The 22,477-nt window shown below is 41.2% G+C and overlaps 1 protein-coding gene across 9 annotated transcripts in view; it reads right to left on the reverse strand.

The window, feature by feature from the left end:
- Positions 1-22,477, reverse strand: part of LOC146501387 (MAM domain-containing glycosylphosphatidylinositol anchor protein 2) — a 221,727-nt gene that overhangs the window by 52,208 nt on the left and 147,042 nt on the right. For 6 of the 9 annotated variants that reach the window (XR_014869519.1, XR_014869520.1, XM_085133641.1 and 3 more), the window contains 2 exons: positions 21,632-21,952; positions 7,753-8,025 (listed from right to left, as the gene is read on the reverse strand). Coding sequence is in view for 7 of the 9 variants with exons in the window: in XM_085133641.1 (XP_084989767.1) it covers positions 7,753-8,025; positions 21,632-21,952 (594 nt within the window). In the remaining 2 variants the exon portion in view is untranslated. The remainder of the gene's footprint in view (positions 1-7,752; positions 8,026-21,631; positions 21,953-22,477) is intronic. The other 3 variants (XM_085133646.1, XM_085133644.1, XM_085133645.1) reach the window with 1 other exon arrangement.

A 22,477-nucleotide genomic window follows, 5' to 3' on the forward strand; every position in this document is an offset into this window, starting at 1 on the left:
TACAGCTCAGTGAAAGCCTTCAGGCAAGAAGTTGACCTTGTTTGCAGACTTCCTTTTTACTTTTTAAGGGTTTATGAACATGTTTTCATCTTTAGTGCAGTCATATGCTAAGCAATTCCTATAAGATTCTGGGCATTTTTTGCTCTTCTTTTTATTTGGCAGGAAGTAGGCTTACATATGGACGCACAGCTGGCCGAGACAAACAAATAACACCAAAGCAGGAACTGCTAACAGACAAAGGTATTATAGGGCGGCGGTGATCACGTGGTGCCCTTATGGGAACGCAAAATAAATCTCTTTGCATCTCTTTTTCCTTAAGGGAAACAGCACAGAACTCGCAATGAGTCACTTCTACATTTACAGTCTTCCTTCCTCCTCGACTAATCGGTTCAGTACAAAAAAGGATAAACGTTTTAATCGTTGCTGATATTAAAAAGCCCAGTGACTTCCGATTTCATCCTTCTTGGTCCGTGTAAACTGAAGGCTGCTCTAGAGTGACTAATGTTGAGATATTGTGCTGATATAAAAGAAGCAGAACTACAAAAATAGGCCAGAAAATACAAAATAAAGAAAGCAGAAAAAAAAAAGACCCGAACAGACGGCATCTGTCCTTCAAGCCTGACAGACTTTCAGTCTGATCACAGATAACATTATTCAGATGCTTTTCACTCTGACTATATACTGTTAGGCATTATGACCAACAGGATCCATCAGTGTCAGCATGTCTCCTTGAGCTGCATGAACTATTCAGACTCATCCTCCATGTACTGCAGGGTTGCAGTTCAAGCCAGGTGAACTGGGCACAGACTTTAAAAGGCAGGCAGACGAGTTACTTAAAACCACCGAAGGTAAGGCACAAATCTGTGCTGGAGACCAAAGACGATAAGGTTTATAAATCCCTGACTCAGAGAAGAGTGCAGGTATGAAAGCAAAATCAGTTTAGCTTTTGCTTTTATTTGAAAACATAAAAAATAAAAGAGACAAAAATATCACACAAAAGCACCAGATAGTAACTTAGCAGGAGGCCCAAGGGGCCTGTTTAAGACACATCTCAAAAAGAAAAGCTGAATAAATAAAAATGAAATAAACATTACTGAAAACAGATGATAGATCAAAAAATAAAATATGAAAATAGCCTGAATGCAGAAAATGCAACACAGACAGAAAAATGTGAGAGTAAGTGTTTCACAATAAAAGGAAAAACATTTTCTTATGACAGCAAATCGCACTGCAGCTAACTTTCGCACTATTGGCACAGAGTTTCTGCAGCATTAGGAACAATGACTGAATGACTGAAAAAGAAGGATACTGGAACCATACAAGCACAGCATTATGTGGAATCTGAATTCATTTCACAGGCACACTCACACAATGCAGACAATGTCTATCTGAACATTGTCCCTGAGAATTTAATTGTTCCTCTCTTCTAATTTACAACTGGCTGCCAGAAATGGGGCTTAAGCGGGAAGGCGGCAGAGAAATGAGAAACACTGCTTGTTTTTTCTTTGTAAATTTCGGAAATCCAACAGAATTATAGTACTGCAGTTTGCATTGTTTGTACTGGTCAATGGAGAGAAAAGACATGTGCTGGGCAATTTTATGCAGACTTTGTTGCCTGTGCAGAGATTGGACATATGTTGGAACTCTCCAGTCATTTTACACTTAAAGATTCGATCAGTCATGCCTGTGAAATTAGCTGTATAAAGTTTTGTATGGCTCTGAAGGAAGCATTGGAAGATTTTAGGTAAAAAGATTCATTATCATCATATATTTCATATCATATGACTATAATAAATAAATGCTACTCTTGATAGATTTCCCCCTTGACTAAATAAAACTTTCTATGTATCTTAAATCCTGAAAACAAGTAGCAGACCTCAATTGCCCTCCTTTAAAAGCACTATAGGCTTTAAAAATATCCCAGATTTCTTTCTTAATGCTGCAGCACCCTGCTCTTCCCCCATAGCTAAAAAGGCTCAAATAATGATCAATAATAATCATCAGGTTAACCGTTTTTTCTAGACTGAGTCTTAAAAATATGCCAATACAAACTGGAGGCATGGCCTTTGAAAGAAATGCTCAATTTGGGGACTACTGAAGGATATGTAGGATATTACATTTATTAAAACTATTATAAACAAAACATTCACCATTGTTCTGTCTTTGTAAACTCTACAATAGAATAAGTGAATTAACTGCTATAATATTTTTCTAAATACTAAGCTTGTCAGTGTTTCACTCAGATACTGTCACAGATCACATTAAAGATGGGCACACCTTTATGCCTGAAAAGTTAAGCTAATATAAAAGAGTCTTAAACCTACATTCCTTTTACTGGCCAGTAGGGGGAGACTCCTGTGGTTGCAAAAAGATTACGCAGGAAAACAGATCATGACTCCCTTTGTGACCAAACTAAACACTTTCCTGAGGATGTATTAGACTGAAATGCTAGTTTCACACCTTAATGAATACAGAGCAATGCTTATTTTGTTTATTATGGTCAGCCTATGTTAAAAAAACAACAACAAAAAAACAGAAGGTGAAGCATCCCATGATCTGAGTATCAGATCCGGCTTGTCAAGTCGAGTTGATGCTTATGGCGGAGAAATTCTCTGTTTGAGAATTTACAGCAGGACTTTACACACCAACAGTAATGTCACAGGAGCCATGTGCATCTTTACTCAAAACTCTATGATCAGTGAACATTTACTTGCTCTGAGGAGCGTGATTTGAGCATTTGCTAACAACTCAGGGTTCCCACGACAGAGAGCCCGAGCCAAAGCTCAGTGGTACACATTACATTCCTCTGAGGGGTCTGTCCCCAGGCATAATTTAATGGCCAACTTGGCCATTAGAGCCAACTCACTGTTCCCACAGATGTCCCCATGGCTTGGCACATGGGCATCCATGCATATGCACACACACTCTCCTTTGGCACAATACACTTTTCCAGGCGACAGAATTTATGGGCTAATAATGGCCTGCTGCCTAACTATGGTGTGTTTGCATGTGTCTGTCGGCATGGTAACATGTATGCCGCTCACATGTTGACTGAATCCGAAATCCAAGGACTGTGGGCCAAAACTCCCAACTCATACTTTTCACACGCTAGCACAGCCTGAGAGGACGTCAGACATAGAGCGATGGGAGAACGTCTACTGGCTTGTCTACCTGTCTTGGTAAAGTGAGTTTAAACCAAGGTGCCATCTAATTACATGAGCTACACCAATATTTTGCAAATCTTGTCGAGAAACAGTCTCACAAGTCGCAGACAGGAGCTGATATGCACTTCTTCTACTGCAGGGTATTGCCTGATTTCATGCCATTTTAGTTTTAGAATAAAATTAAAAATTTTAACTATCGAGAGCTGGAATTAGGAGACTGAGGCATGGCAGGTTTCATAGATGATGCAATGAACCAAAGTGGATTTTCTGCACCATACTCCTGTACTCAGGGAGTTACTAAAAGAGCCTCCATACCTTTGGCAACCACTGAGTCCAGATGGTGGGAATCTGGAGCACTGGGCGGGAGGAATGGAGCAATAGAGGGCGAGGGAGGGAAGGAGGGATAGAGGATGAAAGGGAGTGGAAGTAGGAAGAGGGAGGGAGCATGAGCAATAGAAGGCGAAACCCCAGCCCTGCTGAGAAAAACAAATGGCTGGAGGGAACTAGCTGCTTCTGTCTCTCTGTTCTACCTGTTTCCCCAGGAAGGGGATTTATGGCACGCACTGTGTGTGTGTGTGTGTGTGTGTGTGTGTGTGTGTGTGTGTGTGTGGGGGGGGGGGGTCAAGCTGGAAAGGAGGATGAGAGAGTGGAGTTTGAAAATGAGAAAGATGAAGAATGTGGAAAGGAAATGGACACAGAGAGAACTAAAGGCTATAAAAAAAATCAAGTGCAGCCAAGGTATGATTAGAACGCAGAAAGAGATAGAGAGAAATAGACACTATCAAAGAGAAGAGCGACCTAAGTGCCAGAGGATCAAAGTGACAAATACTCCTCCTGTGACCCTGCAGCTCCCGTCTCTAATAGGAGGTCTGGGAGATTGAAACCTTGGCCAAAGTTCCTGAGGACTCTCAGTGTAGCCAAACTAATTTTGTCCTGTCATAACAAAAGACTGGGAGACGATCATTTGGATCTCACAATGGAGGGAAAAAAATGTAACAAAAACAGATGAAAGAAGGTAAAAGAAAGACCTGACATAATGGACATGCCTAATTCAGATCGGCAATCTATGATTTATCTTTCCCTTTAGTCTTCGTTATATAAATTGTCTATCATATAAAGAGGCAGACACACACCCCAAAACAATATGAGACAAGGCCTTCTAAGCTTTTTGTTCAGCCAATTGCATCTGTCAAAACAACCCTTTAATTATCAATTGAATTGCGTACTAAAACATCTTCTGTTGACATGCCAACGTATGGTAAAAGAATAAAGGCTAAATGACTGTTATTAAATGCAGCTATCTGGATCAAACACAGTGACAGCCAGGCTTATAGCACTAATACCAGTATAGAATTATGTTTCTGTGAGAGAGAAAGAGTTGAAGTAAGTAACTTAAAATAAATGACCAGTAAAAAAAGAAACAAAAGAAAAAACAAACAAACACAAAATCGCTCCTAGCTTAGCTACTCCTAGCTTAGCTACTCCTAGTTTAGCTACTCCTAGCTTAGCTACTCCTAGTTTAGCAACTATAGCGCTGGTCATTTGAGGTCTGTGTAGCTTTAAATTTCTCTACATGTTGAAACAGTAAGCAGGAGGGTAAGAAAAATATTTCTGGGATACAGAGCTGGGCAATCATTTTGTTCCTTTTAGCTACGAGAAAGACAAACTTTAACACTGCTGCTATTAGCCAACTTTACTTGCTAACTAGCATGTGATACTATACTGTATTTCCAAAAGTATTCATTCACCTATTCAAATAATTGAATTCAGTTGTTCCTGCATGGCTACTGGTGTATAAAATCAAATGGCTAGCAAACTGGTTCTAAAAATATTTGTGAAAAAGTGGGTCGCTCTCAGGTCGCTCAGCGAATTCTAGCGTAGTTTCGACGGGATGCCACATGCACAACAAAGTTGTGAAATTTCCTTGCATACCCCTTACTTTTCCAACATGAGTACACAAAGAAAGGTTCTTAAAGACATGGATAAGTGTGGAAGAACTTGACTGGCCTGCACAGAGTATTGAGCTCAAACTGATTAACAACCTTTGGGACAAATTAGAGTGGAGACTGTGAGCCTAACCTTCTGATCCAGCATCAGTGTCTGACCTCACAAATGCACTTCTAGAATAATGGTTAAAAAATTCTCACAAACACACCCCTAAAGCTTGTGGAAAGCCTTTCCAGATAGATGAAGGCATTATATCTACAAAGGGTGGATTCATATGCATGTAAAGGCAGACGAGTGAATACTTCTGGCAAAAAAAGCAGGTGTGGAAAGAGTAGCTTAATGTCAGCTACATCCTCTTGCTTCAGATGAGGGAAATCTCCGCTCAGCAACATCATTTAAACTGCAGTAGTGTAGGATTTCAGTTTTCAATCCTTGTTTGATTTGCTGTTATTGGTTGGGCTTCATTGTTGCTCCTTGTTTGTGACTAATGTAAGTTTGTGCTTTGATTCCTGTTTCTTAACATAAATCATTCCAGTATTTTGAGGGTTTTTTCTTTTGTTTTTAAAATTATAGTTATTGGTTAGTATTTATAGAGATTGTTATTTACCTTTCATTACTTGTGTTTTCTTTGTATATTGGTTTAACCTTCTAGCATCTGCAATGTTCTGTGTATCATGTGGACTGGATTTCCTGTTTATTTATTTTTTGTAACTCGCTCTCTTGTGCCTTCTTTTGAATTATACTTTCTATCTGTTGACTGTCTTGATTGTGTACACCTGTGTCTGGGTTTACACAGCTGTATTCACTTCCCTTGATTGGCCCTTGGTGTCTGTTTGTGAGAATATACAGCCCTGGCTCTCTTTTGTCTTTGTCACTGTATCTGTGTACCATCGCTGTGCTCCTCCTTAGTGTCTAGCCTGTTAATTCCTGGAGGTTTTAGCTTTGCAGTTTGATTCCTTCTGGATCTTAAAAAAATACCTTCAACTTCTACACACAACTTAATAAAAGGTTAGTTTTTTGTTTACTTAGGTTTTCTGAAACTCTTGGATTTGTATCTAATTCTAACCAGTATCCCTGTGAGATTTGATCACATTTATATGCATCCTAACACTAAAAACCTTTTTTTCCCTTGTAATGTTAAAATTGAAACGTACTCTTTGAAATCCCAACAAAAAGAATTAATCTTGCACGTTCAAAGCTTCAACCGTTTAGCATATGTAGCCCATATTTGCCTGGAATATTAAAATGACATCTAGCATTTTCGTACATGTCAGGAAGCTAAAGTAGCTGTGGCTATCCAGCTACAGTTGATGCAATCTGCTGGCAATAGCAGTTATTCAGCTGAAAAAAAAAATGTGTGAAGTGTGTGAAGTGAGGGATCTTCATTTTGAAAATGACTTGTGCTGTTTCTCACATTGCATACTCCTGCTTACTATTTAAGTGTGACTACATGCTGGGAAAAGGTAAAAAAAAAAAACAACAACACTGACAAAATTATCTGTTAAAAACACACACTCAAAAGTTTCCACTTTGACTACAATGGAAGGAAAAGACCACCAAGAATTTTTATCCACAGCTTCTAAACTAATTGTGTTGCCACGTTATGGTTCAGTCACACAAAACTAAAAATAGTATGGCAATCTCCATGCAACTGGTGGACATTGCCCACAGATTGCATTGAGTTTTTAATAACAACATATTTGCACAGGTGTGAAGGAACCTGTCTCTAAATTGCTCTCCAGCTGCTTACCAACTTCTTGTATTCTAGTTATATAAAGAAGCAGCAACTATGGAACTTTTTTTAAAGGAATTTCTGAATTTGTGTTTCACATCTATCAGTTTCTGGCTCGACTGCGAATGGAAGTAGTTAATGAGTTTCTGTTTAATTCATCAGAGCCAAATGTTGCAAATTTCTATTTTAGTTTTATGCGTTCATTTTAAAAAAAAAATGCTACCCTGTAAAAGTGTCTGTGAAGGTTCTCAGTCATCCAGGTCATTGTAGTCAAAGGAGCTTGCAAAGAAAAGCGTCTGGACTTCTTTAAGTTACTTGAAGACGTTTCACCTCTCATCCGAGAAGCTTCTTCAGTTCTCCCAGACGCCTTAACGCCCACTCACATCCTGGGCCATCTGACCTCAGGAATTTGCATGATAAGGTGGGGCCATTTTTCACAATGAACTCACCCGAAACTCTGGCTGATTGGGACCCACACCCAGTTTCACACCTTGGCTCAGGCAATTAGAGGATCATCAGGGGGTCCTTTTGTCCCTCTGTGGGGGGACACTCCCACTAGGTTTAAATCTGGGACTCTCCACCATTTGACCTTAGAACTGAAGAAGCTTCTCGGATGAGAGGTGAAACGTCTTCAAGCAACTTAAAGAAGTCCAGACGCTTTTCTTTGTAAGCTCCTTTGACCCTGTAATAGTATGTATTACACAGATAAGCATGCAGTATACATTTTGTACTGGAACTATACTAACAATATTAGACACAGTGACGAATCATTGTTCGTTCACCATGTGTCAAACAAATGTAGAAAAGCTAACATAAAGAGGAAAAGTAACTAAACCAAGCAGAAACAGATTCTAGAAGAATAAAAAAGGAAATATGAAATGAAATGGAAAGCACTTTTCTTTTTTTTACCTGTAACCTGGAAAGTGCATTTGCCTGCTCCAGCCTCATTGATGACATTACAGGTGTACTCGCCCCAGCCATCACGATTTAGGCTGCGGATGGTGTACTCTGTCTCATCTCGCTGGGCGTCAAAAGCTCCCGCGTGGAGCAGCCGGTTAGAGAGAAGCCACTCGAAGCGCAACACACGGGAGGGGTGGGCTCGCAGCACTCTGCAGGTCATCACTACGGGCCTTCCGAGACCCTGACGCATCTCCATGAAAACAGGCTCCACTGTTGGAGGGTCTGAGCAGGAGACACAAAAGCTCAGGAGAGTTCACAGATATTTGACAAGGACAGAAAAGTGTGTCAAGGATGAAAAGAAAAATACTTTGGATGAATAAAGACAAGAAGAGTGAGGTTAGGGCACCAAAGTGAGAGCAAGGACAAACACCTGGAATAAAGAAAAGGTGATACATATGACATGAATATAACCTTGCATATTTAAAAACACAAACAAGGACATTTTTTAAAATGTAAAAACACACGCACAATGATTTCAAGCGATGTAGTTGATGTTCACTGACGATCTACAAATGACAAAGCTGAAAAGATGTTTTTTTAAATTAGAAAAAAAACAGGTATTATAATATAAATGTAGCAAGTGAAGCAGCACAGAGAGAGAAAAAAAGGTGATATTTAAGCAAACTGTAGAACACAAACTAAACTGCAAATTCAATACACTTCACCAACAGATGAAAAATGAAAACAATTGTGGAGAGACCGGTAATAGCTGCCAGAAGATCAATTTTGCAAAAAGACTGGGACAACTTTTGAAACAAAAACCAGTTGAACTTCACAGAAAATTGGTTATCTGGATGATAAAACACACCTCAAACTTTCAGAAAGTAAAATTAATAACTTATTTGAGTAACTGACAGGCTTTACCTCATCCCCCCCAACGCAGAGTACACAGTGGTAAATAATTTAGCCACGTTTCAGTGAGCGAAGTCAGGAGCTAAACGACCTTGCTGCAACCCCGAACTTGAATCTGCAAAAGTTTAATATGTGTGGGTGATGTTTTGCCAGACTGTGTGCACGGTGACACGTGTGGAGGGTTTTTTTTTTGGGTGAACAAAATGGGTGTAAGCACTTGTGTGTGGAAGCACTGAAAAGGTTATGAATAATTTCCCCATTTTAAGCGTCTCTGCTCCTGACACGCTCATACAGATGCTTGACAAAAGTCACGGCGGGGCTTGAAAAACAACAAGAATATGGAGGAGCAGAGGCAGAATGACATGGAGCCCCTTAATTGCCTGAAATTTGCATAATTCCTAATGGAGTAAAGGAGAGGCGGTAGCTATAGCCAAGGCCGGGGTTGCTGTTTTTCAAAATGTAGTCTGTTACAGATCACTGATTACCTGATTGAAACTGTAATCTGCAGCATAATCTTCGACATTATTCACACTCGGTAATATAATCTAATTACTGAGCCTTCCATATTTGATAGGGGAATGCAATTAAATGAACAGTGTATTAAAATTTACAGGATATAATTTGATAACAGTATTAACGTCATTATCCACAACCTTAATCAGCCATTTTTTTTTCATAGGTTGTGCAAAATTCTGAGGCTTTATTTTGACGGTTTGAACGTTGAATGTGTTTTCAGCAGAACCTTTTTTTCTCCGCTTTTGCACTTAATTGAGTTTGTTTCACCCCAGGATCTTAAAGCAGGGGCACGTCTACGAGGCCAGTCAAGTGTACAGGGAAACGTGGGATGTAAACATCACAGTGAATGCAAAATAACACACTGGCATAAAACGGTCCAAAGTGGGATTTTCCATTCTCGCCATTCATGCTAATTATCCCTCAACACACAGCATCCTGCTATTCACTCATGAGCCACAATGATTAATGACACACCATTAGATCAGATAATGAGCGGCTGAAATGTAAAAATAACAAAAAAAACCCCTCATAACACTAGGTGATAGGAAGAGTAAACAGATCTTTCAAGAGGTTTGGACTTAATGGAAGTAGAGATACAAGTATGTCTCCTTCATCTGATTTTGTTCACGGAGAGTAAAGTGGTTTTCATCACCTCTGAATGAAGCAGCAATCAATTCCTTCTTCAATTGAGCATTGCCTGGGCTTTTACCCAAACCCAAAAGGCTTATCTCTGACTCCAAAAAAGGTCTGGAATTCTACTTATCACATTAAAATTGTAGGTTTGTGTGGTGCAGTGAATCACAGTTAGCTCCGCAGCCTCCCTGAGTGGCACTAGACCAAATTGCAGTAAGTGCAGTTCCACTCACACAGAGAGACAAATGAAGATGCAGCAAATAAAGAAAAAAGAAAGGGGAAAATCTCTTATATAACCAAAACATCCTTTAAACAAGGGCACATGCCTCATCATCCCCTGTGCATTTCCTGTGAAACAGCTGCCCGGCGAACTCGAGGAGAAAGGAGCAGAAAGGTCCTTTGTGATATTCCCTGAGCAGTGCTCGCCGTGGTTAGCGTAGCAGTGAGGGTGACGTGTGCTCAGAGTTGCAGTAAGTCGCAGGAATGGGGAAAACCCTGAGCGCTAGCTGAAGTGCAATCCATCATCAGTCACTAGTGGGTACCTTGACAGTAATGTGAAGAAAAACAACATTTAGGAGCGCTCAGGTCTTGTCCCCGTGGTCCATGAGCACGGACATCTACGGGGAGGAGGCCTGAATAAAGACTCACGTGTACCGAGAGGAAGGGGTGTGCATGTTTGTTTTGTGCATGGGAAGCTGAGGTGTATTGTGTCCACCTACGTTTCTGAAATACCGTCCGCTTGACTGGTTAACAATAAACTTGAGCTTCAATCAAAATGGATTCCATTTTTCTTCTGCCTGTTTCGAGTGGGGAAGTGTCAGACGTTTATTTGGTCCCTATTTTTCTTTCATCTATTTTCTTGTCTGACAGTAATCCCTCAGGGCAGCTATTTTAAAGTTAAAGTACCCATACAATGATACAATTGCAAATCTTTCATTCAAAATTCGAATTAAATGAGGCAACGTGAGCTTTTAAAATGTACTTCAAAGAAAACAAAAAAAGGCACTTAAGGCAGCATAAGGAATGCCCCAGACAAAATCTGTGACATTATTAGTCTAAGTTCCTCCCCCCAAAAAGTAGATATTAACAACATTATGGATTCTCCAATAACGATTGACCAGCACAAACAAATAAAAACTGGTTTTCAGTACAGGAATGGTAAAATGATATTGACTTGGTTGCTAAAGTGAATGGTGTATAGTGTTAATTTCCACTGCACTTATTAACCTGAGATAAAACCACAGTTATGTTGGTATTATCGGATTTGTATCTGCATACTAACATCTGATTCTCGGGTGTTCAATGTAAAACTAGTTAAGACCATCACCAAAAGTCAATGTTTCATGATTTTACCCCCAATAAAAAAGGAGCTGTTGCTTCTCAGTCTTGATAGGCTGACCAAAGTCAGTGGAAAAAAGTTGTGGAAATCTACATTATGCGAGATCAAAAACAGGGAAAAATGTTAAAATGCTGAGTGTTCTCTCTGCTACTGAGGTACATATAGCGTGGTGTAAAAAAGTGTTTGCCCCTTTACTTGATTTCCAAGTTTTTCGTATTTGTCACACAAACACACCATGTTTCAGATCATCACACTAAATATTAGACAAAGATAACCCAAGTAAATTCAAAATGCAGTTTTTAAATGCTGATTTCTTCGATTAAAGGTTAAATGTTATCCAGACTTACCTCGGTCTTTGTGAAAAAGTAATTGCCCCTGTTGATAAAACATGAAGTAACTGTAACCACATTTTATGAAAAGCTGAATTCAGTTTCACTAAACATGCTCAGGCCTGATTACTGGCAGACCTGTTGAATAAAGAAATTACTCAAATAGAACCTGTTTGACAAAGTGAAGCAAGCGAAAAGAGCTCAAAAAGCAACACAACATGCTATGACCTAAAGGATCACCTGAGAAACAAAGTCACTGACAGCCATCGGTCTGGAAAAGGTTACAAAGCATTTCTAAGACTTTGGAACTCCAGTGAACCACAGCGAGTGCCATTATCCACAAATTGAGAAAAACCTCGAATAGTGGTGAAACTTCCCAGGAGTGACCAGCCTATCAAAATTACTCCAAGAGCACATCAACAACTCATCCAGGAGGTCACAAAAGAACCCCGAACAACATTAAAGCACCGCAGGCTTCACATGTCTCAGTTAAGGCCAGAGTTCATGATTCAACAACAAGAAAGAGACTGAGCAAGAGAAGAATTGAAGGAGAAAACCACTGCTGACCAAAAATGTCTCACATTTGCCTAAAAAAACATCTTGATGATGCCAGAAACTTTTAGGAAAATATTCTGTGGACTGATGAGACAAAAGCTGAACTTTCTGGAAGGTCTGAGTGCCGTTACACCTGGAAAAGGAACATCATACCAGCAGTAAAATATGGTGGTGGTAATGTGATGGTCTGGGTCTGTTTAGCTGTCTCGGGACCTGGAAGACTTGCCGTGGTAAATGGAGCCATGAATTTTGGCGTCTACCAAAACATCTTGAAGGAGAATGTTCGGCCATCCGTCTGGGACCTCAAGCTGAAGCACACTCAGGTTCTGCACCAGGACAAGGATCCAAAACACAACAGGAAGACCACCTCTGAATGGCTTAAGAAAAACAAAATGAAGACTTTGGAGTGGCCTAGTCAAAGTCCTGACCTGAATCTGATTGAGATGCTGTGGCATGACCCTAAAAAGGCAGTTCATGCTCTAAAACTCTCTGATGCGGCTGAATTACAACAATTCTGCATGGATAAGTGGGCCAAAATTTCTCCACAGTGCTGTAAAAGATTCATTGCCAGTTGTCCCAATTTTGAAACTGCATTTTGTGTTTACTTGGGTTAACACGCACACACACACACACACCACTGTTGTGCTCTCATTATGCTACTAATATAGGTCTTAATAGCACATCTAAATTTATTGCAATTTAAGCATAGACAAACTAGACAAACCAGGAGAGGATTATGTGACATCGCAAGCGCTAACTGCTCAGATATTACTGATATGTTAGGCCCCAGTCACACAGGACTAGATACCAGCTGGCAACCTTCTGGCAATATCTGGTCACTAGGGATAAATATGTATTATTGAATTGGTGAGTCATTGTTGGAGGTTGCTGGCTAGGTGAAATCAGTCCCAAAGAGGTGTTACCCTAAAAGATTCCTTGTGATGCCTTGGTTACCATTTGTTTGCATGCAACATGCAGATAGAAATGGCTGTAAACACTTGCTAACTCCCAGCTGGTTGGCAGTGAGACTTAATAAAGTGGAATGCAAACTGGAAACAGAGAATGATTGATAAGCACAACTTGTAATTTAAAGGAGAACATTCTCAATTTCCAGTTTGTGCTGCACATTCACTGCAAATGCAAACCATTAGCAACCGAATGTGACAGGTGAGACCTGAGTCTGGGAGCCGCCCCTGGAGGGCGGAGCTGGTTTTTGCCCATTCATAAGCTCAGGTGTGGGCAATTAGCTATCCTCTAGCGAACCTGAAGCTGTGAGTGCCTGGTCCAAGCTGGGCAAGTTGGTGTTTTTAATTCCTTCCTATGAAAGCTTGTAGCGGGTCCCACTAAACGTCTGTTAGAATGGTGGGAAACATTGCGTTCCTGTGAGAGTAGTGGACTTCACCGCCACTGACCCACATTTATTAGGGTGTGACGCAAACTTGTGGACAGAGTACCGAGCTGCTGCTTTGCCAAGTGGATTTCTGGCTGCGGGCAAAGGACCCGACACGTCACTGAATTTTAAATTGTTTCAACTTGGTGTAATTCGACAGACTGACTGCTGCGGCTGTGGATTGTGTTTGTTTCTTGTTTTATTTTTCTGTATCAGAAGGCACCACAGATAGATATATATATATATACAGTGGGGCAAAAAAGTATTTAGTCAGCCACCGATTGTGCAAGTTCCCCCACTTAAAATGATGACAGAGGTCAGTAATTTGCACCAGAGGTACACTTCAACTGTGAGAGACAGAATGTGAAAAAAAAATCCATGAATTCACATGGTAGGATTTGTAACGAATTTATTCGTAAATCAGGGTGGAAAATAAGTATTTGGTCAATAACAAAAATACAACTCAATACTTTGTAACATAACCTTTGTTGGCAATAACAGAGGTCAAACGTTTACTATAGGTCTTTACCAGGTTTGCACACACAGTAGCTGGTATTTTGGCCCATTCCTCCATGCAGATCTTCTCAAGAGCAGTGATGTTTTGGGGCTGTCGCAGAGCAACACGGACTTTCAACTCCCGCCACAGATTTTCTATGGGGTTGAGGTCTGGAGACTGGCTAGGCCACTCCAGGACTTTCAAATGCTTCTTACGGAGCCACTCCTTTGTTGCCCGGGCGGTGTGTTTTGGATCATTGTCATGTTGGAAGACCCAGCCTCGTTTCATCTTCAAAGTTCTCACTGATGGAAGGAGGTTTTGGCTCAAAATCTCACGATACTTGGCCCCATTCATTCTGTCCTTAACACGGATCAGTCGTCCTGTCCCCTTGGCAGAAAAACAGCCCCATAGCATGATGTTTCCACCCCCATGCTTCACAGTAGGTATGGTGTTCTTGGGATGCAACTCAGTATTCTTCTTCCTCCAAACACGACGAGTTGAGTTTATACCAAAAAGTTCTACTTTGGTTTCATCTGACCACATGACATTCTCCCAATCCTCTGCTGTATCATCCATGTGCTCTCTGGCAAACTTCAGACGGGCCTGGACATGCACTGGCTTCAGCAGCGGAACACGTCTGGCACTGCGGGATTTGATTCCCTGCCGTTGTAGTGTGTTACTGATGGTGACCTTTGTTACTTTGGTCCCAGCTCTCTGCAGGTCATTCACCAGGTCCCCCCGTGTGGTTCCGGGATCTTTGCTCACCGTTCTCATGATCATTTTGACCCCACGGGATGAGATCTTGCGTGGAGCCCCAGATCGAGGGAGATTATCAGTGGTCTTGTATGTCTTCCATTTTCTGATGATTGCTCCCACAGTTGATTTTTTCACACCAAGCTGCTTGCCTATTGTAGATTCACTCTTCCCAGTCTGGTGCAGGTCTACAATTCTTTTCCTGGTGTCCTTCAAAAGCTCTTTGGTCTTGGCCATGGCGGAGTTTGGAGTCTGACTGGTTGAGGCTGTGGACAGGTGTCTTTTATACAGATGATGAGGTCAAACAGGTGCCATTCATACAGGTAACGAGTGGGGGACAGAAAAGCTTCTTACAGAAGACGTTACAGGTCTGTGAGAGCCAGGGATTTTCCTTGTTTGAGGTGAGCAAATACTTATTTTCCACCCTGATTTACGAATAAATTCTTTATAAATCCTACCATGTGAATTCATGGATTTTTTTTTTTCACATTCTGTCTCTCACAGTTGAAGTGTACCTCTGGTGCAAATTACTGACCTCTGTCATCATTTTAAGTGGGGGAACTTGCACAATCGGTGCCTGACTAAATACTTTTTTGCCCCACTGTATATATATACATATATATATATATACACATATATATATGACGGTGAAGGCGCTGCATGGAAAACAAATCCTTTTTTTGTCTTGCCGTTTTGCATGCACAGCGGTGGGCCTGAGTGAAGACGGCACTGAAGATTTGCCCTTTTCTATAGTGTATATAGTGTTTCTATAGTGAAATAGTCCTATAGTTTTTTTTTTTAACCAGTGCAGGGGAAAAAATGGGTAAAAAACAAATGCCTAATACATTGGATTAGTTTTAGGTCATTAGATTAAGTCTTTGCTTTCATATAACACATCATATTCGATCTCCATAGGCCGTGATTTAAATAACAGTATCTGAGACATTAGAAAGGCAATGTGTTGAAAAGATTTCAACACTGAAAATGTGAAAAAATGTTGCTGAATCTGTTCAGACACCATTTTTTGTAAGGAGCCAGTTTCCAGAAAGGTTAAAATGTATTGTTATCCTTCATTGATATAGATGTTTGTGATGTTAAAAGCAGAATATTTACTTACAGTAGTGGAGTAGATACCTCCCTGCATTTATTGTTTGAACTTACATGTGACATACCAGCGTTCAATTCAGAATAATGTGACAGTTTATACAACTTCAGCAGCTGCACGTGGGCGTATAAAAGCAAAACAAAAGCCTCTGGCTCAGATGCAACGAAAAGCGTTCTTGTGGGAGAATAACCTTTGTAGCATAGTATTCTTCAATATGAAGTCTTGATAGAACAAAAAAGCATTCATTAGGAAGTTAAACAGATATATATGGAATATAAAATGATAACCCTGATTTATAATGAGCCTCTGTGTTGAATAATGTAGGGGACGCTTCTCTGCATCAGTATGCCTTCCTTCCCTCATGCTACAGCTGCTGCAATCACAAAATGAACTTGCGCACCATCTGCATTAGCATATTGTTATTAAAACATAGGGATAATTTATGAACCTAAATATACAATTAATGATAATCAATGTAGATTTTTTAGCGTGACGAGTGGCCTGGTGATCCACTAATAGGTTTAGCTCACTCAGTAACCAAGTTATAAATTATTCTGTCAAAGGCTTCTGTTTACAACCTACATATTCACTGACCTTTTCTGGTGCGGATTCGATGCGCCTGATCAATTCAATATTGTTCCACAAAAAGGGTTATTAAAATTTCATCCCCAAATGCGTGGTGTGAGCACTGCTGTAATGCAAAAGATTAATCTGCTGGTGTTAAGTTGGCGTTAGGCTAATGTGAGTCGCTCTAAAATGATTCACATTAGAGTGGGCCTCAGGGGCCGGCATTGCAGCCCTTCTTGATGCAGAAAGGAAAATTAATTAAAAACAATAATCGTGTAATTCTGCTCATTACTTTTGCCCAGGCTGTAACTTCTTTATCCCACTGTGTCTTTTTGATGTATGTCAGACAGTCAGGTGCTTGCTCAGGGGGACTACTGCACGGTTGCATCAGGCAGGTGTCATGGGCAACGCAAGGAGCAACAGAAGGGAAGCCTGTATAAAAGATTCCTGTGCATCTGGGCCGAAGTAGAACTTGATAACTCACTCTGACAGACAGTGGTATCTAGGACAGAAGACCACTCTGTACCTCCTCGTTCTCCATTTCTTTTTGCTTCTTCACTTCCTCTCTCTCAAGTCCCTGGACCATGCCAAGTCAGTTTGACTAAGAACATTAGGGTGTCACAGCTTGGGATTTGGCGTTTGCAATTCTATTAGAGCGTCGACTCTAAAGGCAAACGTCTCCCATTCCCTCTACCTCTCCTCCTGGCGTCGCCTCTGCCAGCCAACAGATGCAGGTTTTTACATATCAAAGCTGTTGACTTGCCAGAGTCATTTCTTCACGCCTCTAATGCTCTTTGCTTCAGAGGACTGTACCTCGGTCCCTTGATCAAGTTACTAAACGCGGCTTTGCACATGGCTCACCACCAAAGGCGGGTGGCTCACGCTGGGACCTGGAAATGCAGGCGAGAAAAGCATCTCAGAGGGATTGGCTTGTGCTTACACACCATGAGACAGGCCAAGTGAAAGAAGGGAGGGGGCATACCGACAGGCGCATGGAGGAAACAACAAAAGCCAGACCAGACCGTGTTAATAAAGTAAATTCTTAAGTGGAGAAAGACGATCAAAGGTCCATGTATTTGGCAAATGCAATCCGCAGCGTGCACTGAGGGGTGTACACAGGGTGGACGCGTTTCCCCAATATGCTCAAAGTGTGTCAAAGCAATCTAACAGTTCAAATGCAGATTGTTTGTGCTTTTTAAACTTAGGCTTTGATGCCAACTATTAATAAGTAAAAAGACTGACAAACAGAACAAGCTCTGAAGCAGGATCATGGCAGATTGATTTATCAATACCGAAGCCCTAATAAGTCTCTTCATTATGTGTTCTCCTTTGAAGATGGAGAACAGATGAAAGTGTTGTATGACATCAAGAACTGTAGCATCAGAGAGGTACTTTATTAAAATAATACTAGATAATGAGAGATAATTGCATTCTCAGAATAAATTGTGTTGAAAGGAACAGATAGTATTATCTGGAGTGAATTGATGCGCTTCACTGCGAGTCTCATACTGCGTGTGTCGATGACGCAACTCCATGCCAAGGCAAATCCATGTTTGAGAAGGACTAGATTTAAAGGCATGTGTGTCTTTAAGCTGAGGTCTCGGAGTCTCGGTTTCCCCCTCCTTGCCTCTTGAGGCATGTCTTCTCCATCCGAGTGTCCCTAACAACAGTCACTCTCTGCAAGTGACCCCTCTGCCACAGTTGCACATACAGAGGGGAGAAAGCAGCAGCGGCTTGTGATAAGAGATGACCTTTCATGGTTGGATGTCAGAGGTGAGAAATACTGCCTGAAAGCATGTGTGATACTGACCTCGACTCTGAGATGGGGTCATTCAGAGGCTATAGAACTTCCACTTGTTATGTTAAAAATAGTGGCAAAGCTTTTAATGTATTTTTTAATATCTTTAACTTTATCATATTGGACTTAACTGGGGCCTACTCTAGAACCCTGGGTCTTGCCTTGAGATCGGTCATCCCAGACAGCTGGCGAGTTACTGATTCAGTGCAGTGAAACGTCTCTTTTACCTGTTCTGTTCATAATTTTAGGCCTTAGTCATGCCAGCCCGTTCTCACTCCCGAGGCGTAACATGCCGACGTTTTGTCACGTCCCGCGGCGTTCCTGAGTAACGCGAAAGGAGACCTTCGGCGTTGTTATGATACGCAGCGGGTTATGGGCGAAATCCAGTGCAATAGACGTTCCAGCCCTGTATTCCAGCCCTAAACCTAACCTTATCCCTAGCCCTAACCATAACCTTTTTCTTGACCTTAACCAGGACTTTAATGATGTTAAATGGCGTGTTTCTAAGCGATTTGAAGAAAAAGAGTGAACATGTGTAGATTGAGTCCATACGGTTCTCATATTTCCTCATTTTTCCGAGGTCGTCATTTAGGAACGTGGTGGGTAGCCGAAAACGTAATATGTTGACAATTTGTCACCTAGCGTAAAATGTTATGCTTTGGGAGTGAGAACGTGTTGGTCATGCATGTGTATATTGTCAACCATGTGGTTAGTGAGCGTTCCTGGAGGTTGCTGACTGTAGCCAGGTGAAATTGGTCTTAAAACAAGTGCTGCATTGAAAAAAACCTCCGTGTTTATCCTCAGCCTGGGTATCCTCAGCCCTTCCCATGAAGGTGGCACGGATGCCCCTCCGGTGGTCCTCCTTGGGCTCTTGCACTCTGGGACCTCTGGATGTCTGGGGCCTGGATCTCCTCCATGCCTGCTTCATGCCCTGAGGGACAGGGCTATGGCTCTCTACATCCTCTTGCAGACCATTACATGGGGAAACCATTTGAATACAAGCGCGCCGATCCACACAGGTGTGCACACAGGTGTTCACTGTTTGTAGACTTAAATCACACCTTTCTTGGCTGCTACTTCAAAGCACATTGTGCGCTGTCTGTCCTGCGTGCTGCACAACAACATTCAATATTTAGTGTTTACTGCTGTTTACACTTAGGTAGATTAATGCGATGGTGTTGTGTATAGTATGTTGCTTTGTTTTGTTTTGTTTTTTTTGCTTGTTTTCTATTCTTTTTCTCTCAACAGGTGATCCCGGAGATATTTTTTTTTTCCCCCCTTTCTCACTGTCCCTCTCCCCTTCTGTTTTTCTTTTCCTTCCTCTTTCTTTCTCCCTTTCCTATCCCTCACTCATGTCTGTCCCGTCTGTAACAACTGAAAATAAAATAAAATAAATAATAAAAACAAAGGTCGATCAAATGGACCAATACGGCAATGCCATGATGATCCATTTGGCAAAATAAATCCATTGGGTATCCTTGTTGGTCTTCAGACAACAATTCTGACGGCTAAAGAACCAAATGGGACAGGCAAAAAAAAAAAAAAACAAAAAAAAAAACACAACCCTCCGTGTGCCTGTCGCATGTATATTACTTGTTTTACTTATGAGATAGCTTTATGATTGCACTGTAACAGTTTTGGCATTTTAATTATTATTACAAACAAGGATTTACATATTTGTAATTTTTTTTCATTACAGTGGTAAAACACACCTTTGTCTTGATTTTGTTGATAAACTCTGGTCATGACAGTGGCATCTTATTTACTTTAATAACCCACAGTGTTAAAGACTGTGGCCCAGGTACAGCCAGCAGACTGTATGTTTTAGGTTATGTCTGCATCTTTTACAGTGACATGTATTTTGCTTAATTTCATGCATACTATTTAAAAGTATTATTGGCAAAAACACTAACCCAACTTAAACAGATCAAATTTAAATGTGTCAGAGTTTTTAAGTAGTTACTGATTTGCGGATGAAGTTGTAACATTTGAATGTGAAGCAAAAGCAGAAAGAATTAATTCTGTCATGTTGACCAGAAAGCTTCAGCTTATTTGCCATAAGCTGATTTCTGGTGAGAGAGAAAAGCTGCATTATCCATTTTTGAACCATTAATAAATGAATAACAAATAAATAAAATACCTGGCTTTGCTTGTTGAATTTTGGATTCAACTATTTATTTGGTTCCAAAACACTGCCCTTGCGTGAGACAGCAGATCCAGTGAATGCTGCTAATTAATAAAAAGCATCTCAGAGTTTAAATCCGTTGTTTACTTTTCGGTGTCAGACTTGGGCTTGTAGGAAAGCCACTAACCTTTGATACGAGCTGTCATTGCTGCATAATCTTTATCAATTCAGCCCCAAATTTAAGACGGTCTTCTTCAAAGCGCATCAAAACTTCATTAACTGTCTTAATACAGACAAGCGGGTAACAGCTAAGCTGAAATGTGAACGCCACAGAGAAAGTACAATAAAACTCTTAAAGAACTGAGGGTAAAGTGTGGCGCTAAGAAAACAGCTGCTGAACTTCCTCTTCAAGCAAAATATCAGTAGTTGCTTCGGTATACTTCTCTAGTTTTATCTTTGGCAAGTCCAGTGTTGACAATACTTGATATATGCACCAAATTCAGTGTGATATATTTCACAATGTGCTTTAAAACAGCTGTGTTGCTGCTCAGGTTCCTTTTAGGTAAAGGAGTGAATGCATTATTTGAAACAGAAGAATGTATGGATTAACTAAGTGGGCCATGGAGAAAACAATGGAAGCCATGAGAGTTTATCCATTTCCTATGATAACTTGCCAGCGACTGGTAAGCGCCCAGCATGGATGGCTTTCATTTCCTTCTTATCCATCTCCCCCTCTTTCTTTGGTGGAGAAAAACCTCCCCGAATCTTCAGCGAGTGACACTTCTTTCAATTCCTGGTGCTCATCCAAAATATTCCATTTGGATGAAGACGAAATGAATACCAGTGGGAACAAATTAGCCGGTCACTAATTAGCTCTTAAGCTAATGCTGAATGTCATGTGTTAAAGGAGGGTAAAGGGGTGTCAATGAATGGTGGTGGCACACAGTCTTCAGGTCATCACACAAACACACATCCAGGCCCTTTCAAATGGGGGCATCGGCATCAAGAGCTTTGTGTCTCAGTAAATATTAGTTCTGCTCAGCTCGCACTCAGCAGATAAAGTCCTCAGTGTGGGAGGCGGAGTCCGAGCAGTTTCCTCTTAGACCTGACGGAGGGTACCAGGGGACTAGACTAATTTTACAGCCTTCAGAAAGAAACTGGATGGGTGCAAATGAAAAGAAATGGGTGAATGTTCTATTCTGGTCACACTGGACTAGAATAATTACACGGTATACAAAAGAAAATACATCACAGTAACAAATGGTGCACCACATGTGCAAACACATTTCACTGCTACAAGTTGTACCACAAAATGCATTTCCCCACAAATTTAGACACATATAGAAAATACCCACAGTCTGTCAACTCACATTGTACAATCAGCTCCACTATGGCCTCCCGGGGCTTCACGTTGAACCCATTATACTGGCTGGTCTGGCAGCGGTACGAGCCCGTCATCTCCCTGGACACATTAACAATACGCAGCACGCCGTCGTAGCTCTCCATCTGCATGCTGCCGTCTGGCATGGGCGCTTCCTTATCCGCTCGCGACCATAGGATGATCGGCTTGGGCTTCCCTGAAACAAGGCACTCCAGCTCCACTGTGTCACCCTCGCGGGCCACCAGGGGAGACTTGCCCCGTGGGACTGTCAGGTTGGGGGGAACTAAGAAAGAGAAAAACAAAGGAGGGACTGATATGGGGCTCTAGAAAGTCAGCAGGCGGGGTAAGAGAAAATAGTCAACTTGGGGAAAGTTGTGGCGAAAAAGGAATGGAGGGGGAAGCGAATGAGCAAGTTGCGATGGCAATGAAGCGGCATCTCAGCAACATACACAGCTTTTATGGAAGCACCATGCGGATATTAGCAACAGTAATGTCTAACGGCTGGGACTAGACAGTCTGAACATGTACTCTATGCAAAACCACCACGAAGGACAGCAGTGAGAAGGTTTAATGCTATCAAGCGATGGCAAACGATGAACAATGCAATGAGCGGACAAGCAAATTCTAAATAGTTAATGACAGCCTTTATTAGCTAAACAAGTCCAGGTACTAAAAAGACTAAGGAATGTAGACCATGCAGTAAACTACAGAGTAAGAGTTCTGTTTGCACATCCACTCTGAATGCATGAAGATCAGGCAGATTAGGCCTCACAAGGGATTAGTCCAGTGAAATCTAAGACACAGTTCACAATCAGCGCAGCAACCGATGTTCAAC

Source organism: Neolamprologus multifasciatus, chromosome 15, assembly GCF_963576455.1.
Source record: "Neolamprologus multifasciatus chromosome 15, fNeoMul1.2, whole genome shotgun sequence".
NCBI classification, from domain to species: Eukaryota; Metazoa; Chordata; class Actinopteri; order Cichliformes; family Cichlidae; genus Neolamprologus; species Neolamprologus multifasciatus.